We start from the raw sequence: 13,058 nt of genomic DNA on the forward strand, positions 1-13,058 counted from the left end.
CGTATAAGGTGCAGGTAATTATAAAGAGGGAGGGGCAAAGCGGCGAGTCCATGCATGGCTTTATTTTCATCCCTTTAATTTGTTTCTAAAATACCAATGCCATAGAATCTGAGCAGTACTACAGCATGTAGCAGAATCAATGAGGGACAGCGAAGTGGTGACTCTGTGAAAGTAGAAAATAATATGGGATCACAAAGCGGTGAGTTCGTGTCGACGAACCAGCTGGTCGCTGCAGGTGACTAGTTTTTAGCAAAAACGTTTAAAATAAAATAAAAAGTGTCCACCTATCTTAAAAGATTAATACTTATTTATTTTGAAGTCTGATAATTTTTTCGAGACTAAGCATTTTAAGAGAGTAGAAACTTCTCCGATCTTCCTCTCTGACGGCTGGGTCTTCAAGAAATTTATACGCAGAAAACGACTCATATTAAAAAAAAGGAAAAATAATAAAAATTATAAATCTTAAATATAATAAAAATATAATTCTTCTGTAATAAAAAATTTTATCGCATAAAAATAACAAGAATTATTGCAGGAAATAGAAAGAAAAAAATTACTCAAACAAATAAAACAGAACAAAAAAATAAATATCAAAATATGATAAGCAACTGTTTTATTAAACATTTTTAGCACAATATTTAATACTTTGTTTCTCTCTTGCATATTCCCATATTAATGTGTCTATTAATCTTGTAACAGTTGTACACCAATCTGGTTTCAATCTAGTTCAATGTATAACTTTTTCTAAGTTCTGTTTTTTATACGACAAATACTTTCTTCGCAGCTATTTTTTGTTCCACTTCAGCATTAGTGTAGATTCCAACTTCCTACAATAAATAAACAAATAAATAATGATAAACATCATTTGAAAATAAACAAATAATTATGACATATAGTGTGGTGATGAGTTTCGAATTATTCATTAAATGCCCGGAATCGCAATTATAGATTAAGCAAAAGAATATGTTTTTATTTTAAATATAATTGATAAGAAGGAACAAAAATTGAGTTTTTCCGTTTTATTTTAGATGCCAGATGCCATTAAAATTGATATTCAGAATCATATATGCAAAATATGATATGTTTGGAGGTTGCTATCGAGACATTAAAAATCGGCATGCACACCGTGTGTAACCTTTAATGTGCATATATTTTTTTTTTTTTAACTTTTGAAAACAATTCTGTAAATGTGTATTAAGGACGGTAGTTACGGAACACTATATATGCTGTTAAACTTTAGGTAAATCGACTTAAAATTGAATGAGATGTTTCAATTGCTTGCATGAAAAAAATTTGCTTTAAGAAAATGCCATTCAAAGTTTTCCAAAGATTATTTTATTTTATCTATATTCGCGCGTCAATGCGAAAATCGCTGTTTTTTTTTTTTTTTTTTTCCATTTATATGACTTAAAACTCTTAATTAATTCCAGGAGAAATTTCTTTAATATGCTTGCTATTTAACTTTTAAAAGAAATATTTCTTAGTGGTGTGCCCATTAAAAGTCTACAGGCTAAAAGGATGCGAGTTAGCATTAACAAAGTTGTAGTTTAGTTTATAATATTTTTCCTTTAGAAATACTTTGTGGCGAAATCATCGTACTTGATTCTAAAAGTTCATGCTCTGGCGAACCTAAAATATGCAATCTACGCTCAAAGTAATTTTTGTTATCTATTTNCAAAGTTGTAGTTTAGTTTATAATATTTTTCTTTTAGAAATACTTCAAAAATTTAACCAATATTGTAGCTGTATCAATTTGTTTTTTAAAAAAATTACATCTTGGGTATGTTTAACAAGATCTGAGTGTTGTTTGTCGTGAGATTTGGAAAGTTTGCTTCTTTCTTTTTCTTGCTTCATGGCCGTTGCTTTTCTTTCATCGATGAACTTTTTCGTGTTGTTACTGTTCTTTTCCCTTAAACGCCTGAAAAAATAAATAAATAAAAATTAAAATAGATAATGTTAAGTTTGAAATAAAATTGCATTATCAAGTAACAAAGTTTGAAGTCAGTGCTTAATCTATTGACATTAAAGATAACATTTAAGATTTATATGTTTTTTCTGTTAGTATGCTTTTATAAAGTGATTTTCTATTTCAAAATGTAATTGGTTTTATTCTCGTTGGTAAGAACTTTTAAAAACAATCAAAAACCATTAAAAAATAAGAAATTTATTGATTTAACGCTTTTTTACAGCTTTATATCATATAATATCTTATTATTTCTTCGTCATCGAATTTCGTATCATAACCAAGATGCGAAGAAAAACGCTTGAAAAATATCGCAAAATATCTTTAAAAAATTGCTAAAAGTTAAAAATTGTCAGTTTTCTTTAATAATTAAAAAAATTTTAAAAAAATTAATTAAGTTTAATGAACTGCTTTTTTTTAAATTTTTTAATCGCATTTTTGAGTTTACATTCTTCTAAGTTATGAATAGTTTCGAAATCACAACTACATTTTCTGTTATTATTTGAAACTCGGTACTCAGGTAGGAATAGTGATTAGAAAAGTGCGGCTATTAAAAAGATCCTGTGGTACATTTTTTAAGCATCTTTTTCGGACAAGTAACTTTTTTTTGCACAATTTTTTTTTTAACTTTAATGTATCTGAGAGAGAAAAAAAAAACATTTGAAAAATAAATATTATATATCAGCTTTCTTTTTTGCAATATACCGGGTGTTCCTCCTGCTTTTTTAGAATTTAGGCCAAAAACGAAGTAAAACCTCATACTCATTGCATATTTAAATAAAGAAAAATTATACAAAAACATAATCGAAATTTAACGAATCGTTACTGTAAGCATTGTGGTAACGATTCGTAAAATTTTGATAGCATTAAGTTGAGAGAGGAGTAAATAACAACATGAAATCTGTTTGTTTTTTTTTTCCGAAGGGAACAGAGGGAAGTTGGCGAGCAATTATTAGAAGCATCTTCAAGCATCTTTAGGCTCTAAAACTGGTTTTGATGTCTTTCATTCAACTTTTCTTACTAGGCTCATTTTTGGAAATGATTCTAAAAACATTTATAGAATATATTAAAGTCAAAGCACACTGTATATTAAATTTCTGACTTCAGTGTTTCTTCGACAAATCTTAACTCGTAGTTTTGCTTTTGTTCGAGATTCTCTTCAGGTTCAGTATTTGCTATCTTCAAGATGTTTACAGAGAGTGATCGCGCTTCGCGTTCCGATGCCGCAGGTCCGGGGATCTATTCTCGAAACCAAGCAAGGTAGCTTCAGCCTTACCCCTTCAGTGGGTAGATAAAATGAGTACCAAGCATGCTTGGGTCAAGACACTGGGGATTCCGAGTTAGGCTGACCACCCAACCGGAATATCTGATATTGAACCCCAGAGTCCAAAGTCAAGAAAACTGAGATAGACACAGTAGCCCTCAATGGGTTGTGGCACCACAGAGTTTAGTTCTTTTTTTGTTCTCAGGTATATAGTTTAAAATTCACTAACATACCTTTCTCGTTCAGCTTTATTTCTCAACGTTCGATCATTTGCCACTTCTTTAGCTGTTTCAACCGATATCTTAGCTTGTCTGGTTTTCATTTCCTTGTTGTCACTAAAATTAAGAATATTTGATCACTTAACTTATTTAAAATGTATGTTTTTTATACATGTTTTTAATCAACATTTTAATGGGTTGCATGAATAAGATTTATCGGTTAAGGACAATTTAATTTTTAAATTACTTCCATATGAAAATAACCTAAGTCTTTCAGAGTAAACTTTAAGTTGCATATTATTTTCAAAAAGAAAATTAAAAGTGGTTGAGTTGTTTCTCAGAAAAATATCGTCTAAGCTGGCCATTATGAACGTACGACTCCCTTTAAATTAAAATAAAAGTTTTCTTTTTTTTTTTCGAATTCGAAAAACCTCTTAGAATTTATAAAGAAACCATGTGAGATGGTGTAACTTATTTGCATCTTTTTTAGTGTGTGGTTTATTTTTTACATTTCTTAAAATGCGTACAATATGTAGTCAAAATCAGTTGGTTCAAGACAGCATCAATATGGCATTAATAATTTAATTGAATATAGTTATTTATCTTCAATTTCGAAACAAAATTTCAACAAACTACTCAACTCAAATGCCCCATTTGTGAACATAATAAAATAAAATGAATTAAAATATAGCAAATGTTTAGTAAACAGTTTATTTTTAATAAATGCATACTTATGTTTTTCCTTGTAAAAGTCTCTCAAACGTAATTATTAGAATTTTAAAACGTCAAAGTGTCTATTTTTCTGACAATATTTTTAAGTATTCTACATTTACTTTCTTAAAAGTTAGTTTGTCTTCAATAAAAATTTTATAACGCCCTGCAAACATTTCAAATGCTTTCAGTTCAAATATTTGTCAGAAATATTGACCTAAACTCAAGTTCAAACTCAACTCAAAACATACTGATTATATCGCGTTACAATTAAAGGTCAGAAACAATTATAACGTTCTCAGCACATAGGATATATTTTATTACCAATCTCATCGTTAATATTTAACCCAAAATTAATTACATTTGGCAATAATCATTTCAAAAACGTAAGGCTGGCTTGATTTAAGAAGCGAACGCGTAGGCAAGGCGAATTCCCATACTTTCGCATTTAGTATGACCAGGAATGATGTGAATATCAATATTTATTGTAGAAAAATAATATTAAAGAATCAATATTGAATTTATGATTGCAATATCAATATTGAATAAAACAATTGAAATATTAAAGTATTATTATTTGTTATGGAAAAATACACACTCAAATGTTTTAGGAAGTAAAATATATTTTTTAGATAAGTGAAGTGTTTTTTCTCTGTATAATAATCACTTTGCAAACCGATTTTGACAACCGGGCTGTTTACCATCTAGTTACGCCACAGTTACTTTACCAAGTTTCGTTCGAGATGATAAAATTAACAGTTTAAAGATGTTAACTAACTTGTCAAATTTTTGCTCCAACTGTCTCATCTGTTTCATCTGTTCGACTGTCATGAGTTTATCTAAAATTTCACCTTGCTGATTTGCATGAACCTTCATCATCTCCCATTCCTCCTTTTTAAGTCTTTCATCCAATTCGGTCCACTGCTTCACTTGACTCAGCACAAGCTCTCTCAAAGCAGCATCCTTTGTTACTTCTACTCTAAAATTGAAATGCTGTGATAAATGGCTAAGATCGGACAAAAGCACATAAATCCGAATGCGATTTATCGGCTTTTTGTATCGATCTTGGCTCACATTCAAGAGTGTTCTTAATCAACGCCCTTAATGCAAAGAATATAGATAGGGGAAGAAGGCTAGCTTCCATAGGCGTAATGTAAACCGGTCCCAAAGATTTTGTAAAGTCAAAATTTGGTTTGGTATAAAGTAGTATTGGTAGGCTGAGTATAAAGGAAAAAGTATTATATAGGGCCACAGCAGCAGAGATTCTTCTTGAAACGGGATTACAAGCACCTATCCCCCGACTACTGCTATGGTTGGGGGGTGGTATAAGGAATGTTTTATCTTTTTATTTATAGCTGATTTGTTGCTGTATTTTTGCAATATTTACTAATAACACTGAACTATTTATTAATGCATTTCTTTTAGAATTCATTCATATAATGTGGTTGATTATATCTACCATCACATTTTGAAATAGTGCAAAATAATAAAATCGGGGGAAAGCAGTGTACACACACAACAACCCATTCTGGTGATCTAGTTCCTGACTGTCACTTTGCTTTTTATGCACACGCGCTGAATACACTTGATGCTTTGCTAAATCTAAATATGTTACTCTCTTTGTAATTTACTTTTCTGGTGTAGCATCTCATTCTGAGCAGTTCTCCGTTTTAGTTATGCATTTGGAGAGCTGAACTTCTTGTTCTTTCTATATTCTTTGCTTAATGTGTATTTTTTAGATTCTTGTCAAAAATGAAATCAAAAAGCATACATTTTAGAGTGTGCATTATTAATTGAGTGCAGAAACTCAATCGAATCATTATTGAGACAGAAATGTAAAAAAAGGAAAAAGGAAGAATGAAAGAAGGAGAAGAAAAAAAAAAGAAAGAAAGATAGGAAAGGAAGAAGAAAAAAGAGAGGAAAAGAAGAAAAAAAGAAAGGAAAAGAGAGAAAGAAAAAGAAAGAAAAAGAAGAAGAAGAAAAGAAAAGAGTTTGATTTTTTGATGAAACGGAAGTACTTTTAATAACCGTCTTTAACTCTTCCTTATTCTTCCTGGCAATATAAATCAAATAGGTTTCAAATAGGTTTTAATGTTTTCAATCTCGACTTTTTCAATAGTGATTCAACAGATTTCTATATCGTTTTTGCTTTTAGTCTCTTAATGCTAATGCTCGACACTTATTAAGTATATTTTTTACTTCATTTTTGACAAGTATTCTGAAAATATTTATTGTGTGGACATCACAGGAACACCTTTGTAAATAATAATGACTAATTATGCTTGAACAGAAACTATTTTTATAATCAGAGAAGCAAATTAAAAGGAACAAATGTCTAATAGTTATGTTGAGCCATAATTAAGACAGTTATATTTGTCAAAACAAGTATCAGGGTAATATTAGTTTTTGTTTAAATTATTTGCAAAAGAAATTAATAAATTGATAAATAAAATTAATGTTATATTCACGGATAAAGAAGTAAATGCTTATTTACCTAACATTTCAGAATTTGAGTGATGTCAAGTTTTATGCATAGTATATAAATGATCGAAATTATTAATAAAATCATAATAAGAATATTAATAAAACAGTTATATAAACAGTTATTAATAAAAACTTAAAAATATTAATGTAATATTATCGGATAACATGTTAATGGATTTATTTGAATGTCCCACACGGAAATAAACACAAAATAAAAATTATATACAATACTTTTATCTGAGGAAAAAAAAAATTTCTTGCCTTAACCACTACATGGATTAAAAAAAAATGTGGTTTGTTAATTTTAGATCCAGCCATATTTTTATATAATTAATTTATTGCTGTGGTCACGAATATCTTACTATATTGAAATATGAAATGATATAGAGTTTACTTCGACTGAAAATGCTAAATGAAATAATTCTGCCATTACTTATTTATTTAGAATTTTCTATCTTTTTCCCACAACAGAAACACCTTAAATGATTTCAATTAGATATAGTTAAAATTATTTATCAGCTATACAAAGCAAGAGACCTGTTGGAATGAAAAAATTACCGAAATAAATGCTGAAATGCGAAGCGAAATCAGGATCGTTATTTAGAAAAATTCATAATACAGCATAAAAAAACAACCTTTAGATTAATATTTTATGTATATATATTTCTGTCTTAATAAATCTGTAGTGTTTCTTTCTTTTATTTTATCACGCACCTTTTTCCCAAAAATCCACATTTTACTTTGGCGAATTTACATATTTTAATAGCACATAATAACAACCTACAGGCAAAAAAAAAGGTTTCGTCCATTGACAGTGACGACCGTTCTAATGATTTAGGCAACTTTGGTGACATTTTTAGCAACAAAAACTTTATCAATCTTTCCGAAGCTTCATGGCTTTAAATACATTTAGAAGCAAGAAATTTGAAAATTTACAAGAAACTCGGAAAAAGTTTCCATACCAAAATGAACTGTACATGACGGTTCATTTTGGTTTTCACACATGATTCAAACACATTTTGTTTAGACAGAATCCTGAATCACATAATATCCTGAATCACATAATTTCATTCAATGGACAGAAAGAAAGTTCGCAATGTAAATGTCCCATGAAAATAAGTTGAAAATATATCACATTTTTTGTAAGGTGAATTTAATAATTTTTTTTCCGTTTTATTTTACTTATTTTTACTTACTGTTTTTTATTTTATTTTATGACCGCCGTTGAACAGCCGACCCAATTTTTGGGTTTACGACTACTAATGCTCAACGCCGTAGCCTTGTAATTTTGAACCAATCCAGAAGACAAGGAAACTCCTGGATCGATACCCCCAGAGGTATTGATTTGTTTACTTACTGTTTGTTGCTTTTCAAGTATTTATCAATAGCATTACATTGGAACTTTTGAATAGATGCTTTTTCCTTCTGTTGTCTTTTAACTAAACTGCTGAGGTCTTTCATCTGCTTTCTTCGCAATTTTTGGAAGGGTTTTAAAGCTTTTAATGAATCTTGAGTTATGACTTCTATCTTTTCTTCTATGAAAAAAAAATTACCGTTACTTTAATACAAAACATAATCGAGATTCTAACTTGTTCGAAAGTTGTAATAAGCTTAAGTGCTTTTTCTAGATTTTTGTTAAATTTTTTTCTTTTTTGCTATAAATATTGACTATCTACTGCAGTAGAAAGTTTATTTTACACTCATGAAATGTTCATTTTTTTTATTTTATAAGGTCGTCTGCGAGTAGATTTTCTTAAAAAGTAGCAAAAGTGAAAGAGTTTGCATGTTGCCAGATATAAATCTTAATTTTTACAGTAAAATGTTTCGCGTAATAAAGAGCGATAAAAACAATTTAATATTCGAATTTTTATCAATGGCGTCCATGAGTAAAATTACTTCTCGATTCTTTCTTCTTATTGAATTACACAGTTTGTATTCCTTCGTTAAATTTATTTTCAAGTGCAGATTATACGATTTCAAATCTAGGTAATCGTCAATTTCGTTATGATTAACGTATTAGTAAAATGTTCCTAATTAAAGCTACAATAATTGTATAATTTAAAAACAAAATATACTTGTGGAAAACATTGACGTTTAAGGAAAAGAAAAAAAAACAATAACGATCGAGAAGCGATTACGCGGGTTGGTGATGATAACGAACATGGGGTGGGAAAAATCTATATAAAATCTACCTCTATAAAAAATTGTTATCAGAAAGCGTAATAGTTTATTCGTATACATGACAACATACAACTCATTTTTTTAAAAAATTCATTTAGTAAAACAAAGTTGATTTCTTGATATTTGTTAATTACATAAATTCAATTGATAATTATATAAATTCACTTTATTGTAATAATTGAATAAAGGATTCAATCACTTTATTTTAATAGGTTTATAATTTATTTATTTTAATAAACACGGCGCAAGAAATTAGTTATCTGCTAAAAATTCTCACAACCACTTTTGATTTCTTTGATGGTGAATAAAAACATTGTTCTTTAAATAATAAAAAAAAACAAATGGCAAAAAAATTTCTACTTGGTTTCCTGGGTTATAAGTTAAGGTGGAAGATAAAGTAAGAAACTATACATTTTACAAGAATACGAATGCCTTTGTTCTTTAAGTTACGCGATGAAAAATTATATCTTCGAAAAAGGTACTTATATATATATATATATATATATACTGTGTACTTGNATATAAATTCTGTAACATCCAAAAACATTTAACATTTAAAATAGAATATACCTTTTTTGTCGTCATCTTTTTTGCCGCCAACTTTTACGCTGCCCAACTTTAAATCACTTGTTTGAACATCGGCTTCTTCTATGCCCATAGCTTTCATTTGAGCTACTCGTTTTTCCTGGGCTGAGAGAAATGCTCTAGGGTCTGACAATGCATCCATCAAATCTATTGAAACAAAATTCCAAGACTTAAATTCATAGATAATTAAAAACATATAAATATGTTACATAAAATACCGTTAAGTTACATAAATACAATTTTTTTTAAATACCTTGAGATAAATTAAATAAAAAAATAGCATTGATTTGCAGGGAGTTATAAACTAATGCCCTTTCCCCTTTTCCTACTTAAAAATACATTTCTTTGAGCCTCGAAGCATTTTATAACAATTTACGGTTTTAGACTATAATTATTACTTTGTATAGACTAACTAACTTTGTATATACGGTAAACAAAAGGTTTTTTTTTTTAAAAAAAAAATGGTTGTAAATATTTTCTAGTATGTTATAACATACTAGAAAATATTTACAACCATTTTTTACGGTAATCAGTGATGGCCAGTTCATGTTAAAATATCATATTAAGTTTTAAGGATTTTTATCATTTTAAAAACTATTACATTTGGAATAGAATATAGAACATAATGGTACAAACATCGAAATAGGCTACAATGCTTCCTCAACTCAAAAATATAAACTTTACGCACGGTAAAAGTTAATAAAACGATATTATAAAGCAGTGGTTCCCAAATTTTTTGATCCCAAGGACCCATTTTTATAGTCAAAACTTGTCCATGGAACCCAAAGTGAAAAAGCTACATAAATCCATAGCATAAAATTTACAAATTTAAGGAAACATTAAGTTGAAGAAGTACTTATTGAAATTATAACTTTTGCTTGAAATAAAATTTTAAACAAAAATTATGACTTTGACGAACGCGATGAGGTTTTATGAGTGTATTTATTTACGCCCACCAGCAAATCTCCACGAGCACTTATTTCTAGTCTGTTTCCTTTTTTTTTTCCATGGACACTTGGTTTTATATTAAACCTTGGTCTTTGATTTTATATTTTAAAAAAATTAACTTTCAAAATATCATGAAGTGGATGAAAGGATGAGGTTGAAATGTTGAATTAAAAATAATATTTATTAAAATAATCACAAAACTTTCTTTTACATTTTATAACATACTATCCAAAAATGTGAAGTAATTGATATGTAAAGTATGAGAACCACATGTAAGAAAGCTTACCTCCCAATCCATCAGGTATATATATTTTCAGTTCTACGCATATAAAGAGCATGGACAAAGACAAGGGAAAGTTTCCATCTGTCCTCAGAGAGACGTGCCGATAACCTTAAAAAAAAAATTAACTAATCTAAAATTTACTTAAAAACATTAAATTAAAAATATTAAATTTTAAACGAATTTGCTTAATTTCTCCGACACTTTAAGCCACATACTTTATTCAAATTGCGTACATTTTGAGGTGACCAGAATGAATTTTATTCTCATTTATTTGGGTAGGAATATTCCGATTGAAGCAGGAGATTTCCTGCCAATGGTAATAACATTTAACAAAATGCGTAAAAGTTGGCAGTTATCGTTCTGATAAAAAAAATTAAAACTGGTGGCAGATCAGGAAAAAACTTTCACCAGGAAAATAACATTTATTAAAGAAAGTTCATGTTATAATTGTAATAAAAAATTGAAAATTTCTCTTTTTAGCTAGTTTTTGTTTTGAAATTATATCTTTAAAACTAGCTTTCACTAGCTAGCTGTTAAAATTATACCTCAGTAACCTCAGATTTATTAAGTAAATTTACTTATTTGCAGTTGTCAAAATGATGTGATATACAAAATACAGCGCAAATAAAAAAAATTTAAAAAAAGAAAAGGACACCCTAGTTAATTTTTGATCTAATGATCGGATCTTCACGTTCTAGGACTCAGTCTTCATGGTTCGAGGAGGTCATCTCGAATATGCTAATTAATTAGTAAGGAGGACATTACGATTAAATTACGAAATCAAAGAAAATTTTACCCAAAATTTTAAAATTCTTTTATCCAAAGATATTTCCGAGCAAAAAATAACTTTTAGTAAATATTTATTATTATTTATTATTTCATTTAATAACAGTCGAAGAAATTTTGAATACATGGTATAAAATGTTTACATCATTTTAATAAAAGCAATTTATGATGGCAAAATTGGAGTGAAATCGGTCGAATAATTCTTGAAAAATAGAATTTTAAAAATTCGATTTTTTTAAAATTGGATTTTCTCTCTTGACCAAACTATTGGGACCCTATTTTCCAAAATGAGGCTATCCCCTATGTTTCAGAGGCCAGGAACCCGAATCCGTCAAAAAAGAAATGTGTTTTTTCAGAGAAAATACACTTTCATATCTGATTTCGTAACTTAAAATATTGTATGTACTAATTAATTAGCATATTTGAGATCAATCTTTTGAACCATGAAGATTGAGTCCTAGAGCATGAAGATCCAATCATTAGATCAAAAGTTATTCATAGTGGTCCATTTTTTTTGCACACTAAGCATAAAAAAAAGTACAACCAATCTTTTTAGAGTTGCTACCATTAGTTTTTTTTTAACCGTATGTTTATAAACAGCTGTTTATAAATTTCTGGAACAAATATTACGTTCGTTACGACTCACACCTAATAATAGCTTTAAAAAACGCATTCAAGCTAAATATTTACTTCTCATGGTTTTATAGAAAAATATATTAGTCACTAAGATGAAAAAAAATTGAACTTATTTTTTATATTAGTAGTGCGCAAATTTCTTGTGAACAGGAAAAGAATAGTCAGCAAATATTTTTATAGCGGTAAAAAAGAAATTTCCCTACATTCTATCTACAAAAAAATTTTATGAAACTAACAATTACCTATTAAGAAAATTTTGAACTAAAAATTTACCTGCTTGTAATCCATCTAATGGTAAAATCCGCTGTCCAAGCATTTTCCCATTCTCATCAAAAACAGCTATTCTTAAGACAGCTAGGTCTGGTAGAACTACCTAAAAAAAAGATATTATTTTCTAACTTTCTTTTATTCAGAAATTAGTAAATGTTTGTATTTCTAATTCGTCAAAAGTGGATATTTTTGCATTTTTTAATAAGGGCTATGGTAGCCTAGTGGTTATAACATCGAACTTCGGTCCAGAGGTGCTGGTGTTCGATCTCAAAGCCGATATACAAGCTCGTAAAATCTGAGAAATTGAAAGTCCTGGGGTCGGTCGCTGAACAGTACTGTGGATACAGGGATCTAGAGAAAATTTCATTCCTCTTTAGATATAAGTTCAAATTGTGGTAGTGGCCTCAAAAATTAATGGTGCTGCCCTCTATCCGGAGAGTTCTGAGCTAAGGCACACTTTCACCCTAGCGGTGCTCTTTCGTCAATTGAAATGAATGATCATTCCTGACTTAATTCGCAAGTCCAATGGCTAACGAGCTTGGCTTGTCCAAGTGTCATTAGAAACAGCAACATATTTTCGAATAATTTATACTCAGATAAAAATCTAATACGGGGAAAAAATCGGATATTCTATTCGGATTACCTAAAGCGCATTTATTGAAAGATATAATGGCTAAATGAATTCATTATCGATCTGTTTATGACTATCATTCATGTATGAACATTTGA

At 29.0% G+C, this 13,058-nt stretch overlaps 1 protein-coding gene across 1 annotated transcript in view; it reads right to left on the reverse strand.

The window, feature by feature from the left end:
• Window positions 1-624: 624 nt before the first annotated feature.
• LOC122270012 (1-phosphatidylinositol 4,5-bisphosphate phosphodiesterase-like) overlaps window positions 625-13,058 on the reverse strand; it is a 59,565-nt gene continuing 47,131 nt past the window's right edge. Inside the window, exons 26-30 of the mRNA XM_071180068.1 lie at window positions 7,998-8,175; window positions 4,935-5,135; window positions 3,461-3,562; window positions 1,774-1,918; window positions 625-827 (exon numbers count right to left, since the gene is read on the reverse strand). Coding sequence (XP_071036169.1) covers window positions 759-827; window positions 1,774-1,918; window positions 3,461-3,562; window positions 4,935-5,135; window positions 7,998-8,175 — 695 coding nt within the window. The 3' untranslated portion in view covers window positions 625-758. The remainder of the gene's footprint in view (window positions 828-1,773; window positions 1,919-3,460; window positions 3,563-4,934; window positions 5,136-7,997; window positions 8,176-13,058) is intronic.

This window comes from Parasteatoda tepidariorum, chromosome 1 (assembly GCF_043381705.1).
Source record: "Parasteatoda tepidariorum isolate YZ-2023 chromosome 1, CAS_Ptep_4.0, whole genome shotgun sequence".
Classification (NCBI taxonomy): domain Eukaryota; kingdom Metazoa; phylum Arthropoda; class Arachnida; order Araneae; family Theridiidae; genus Parasteatoda; species Parasteatoda tepidariorum.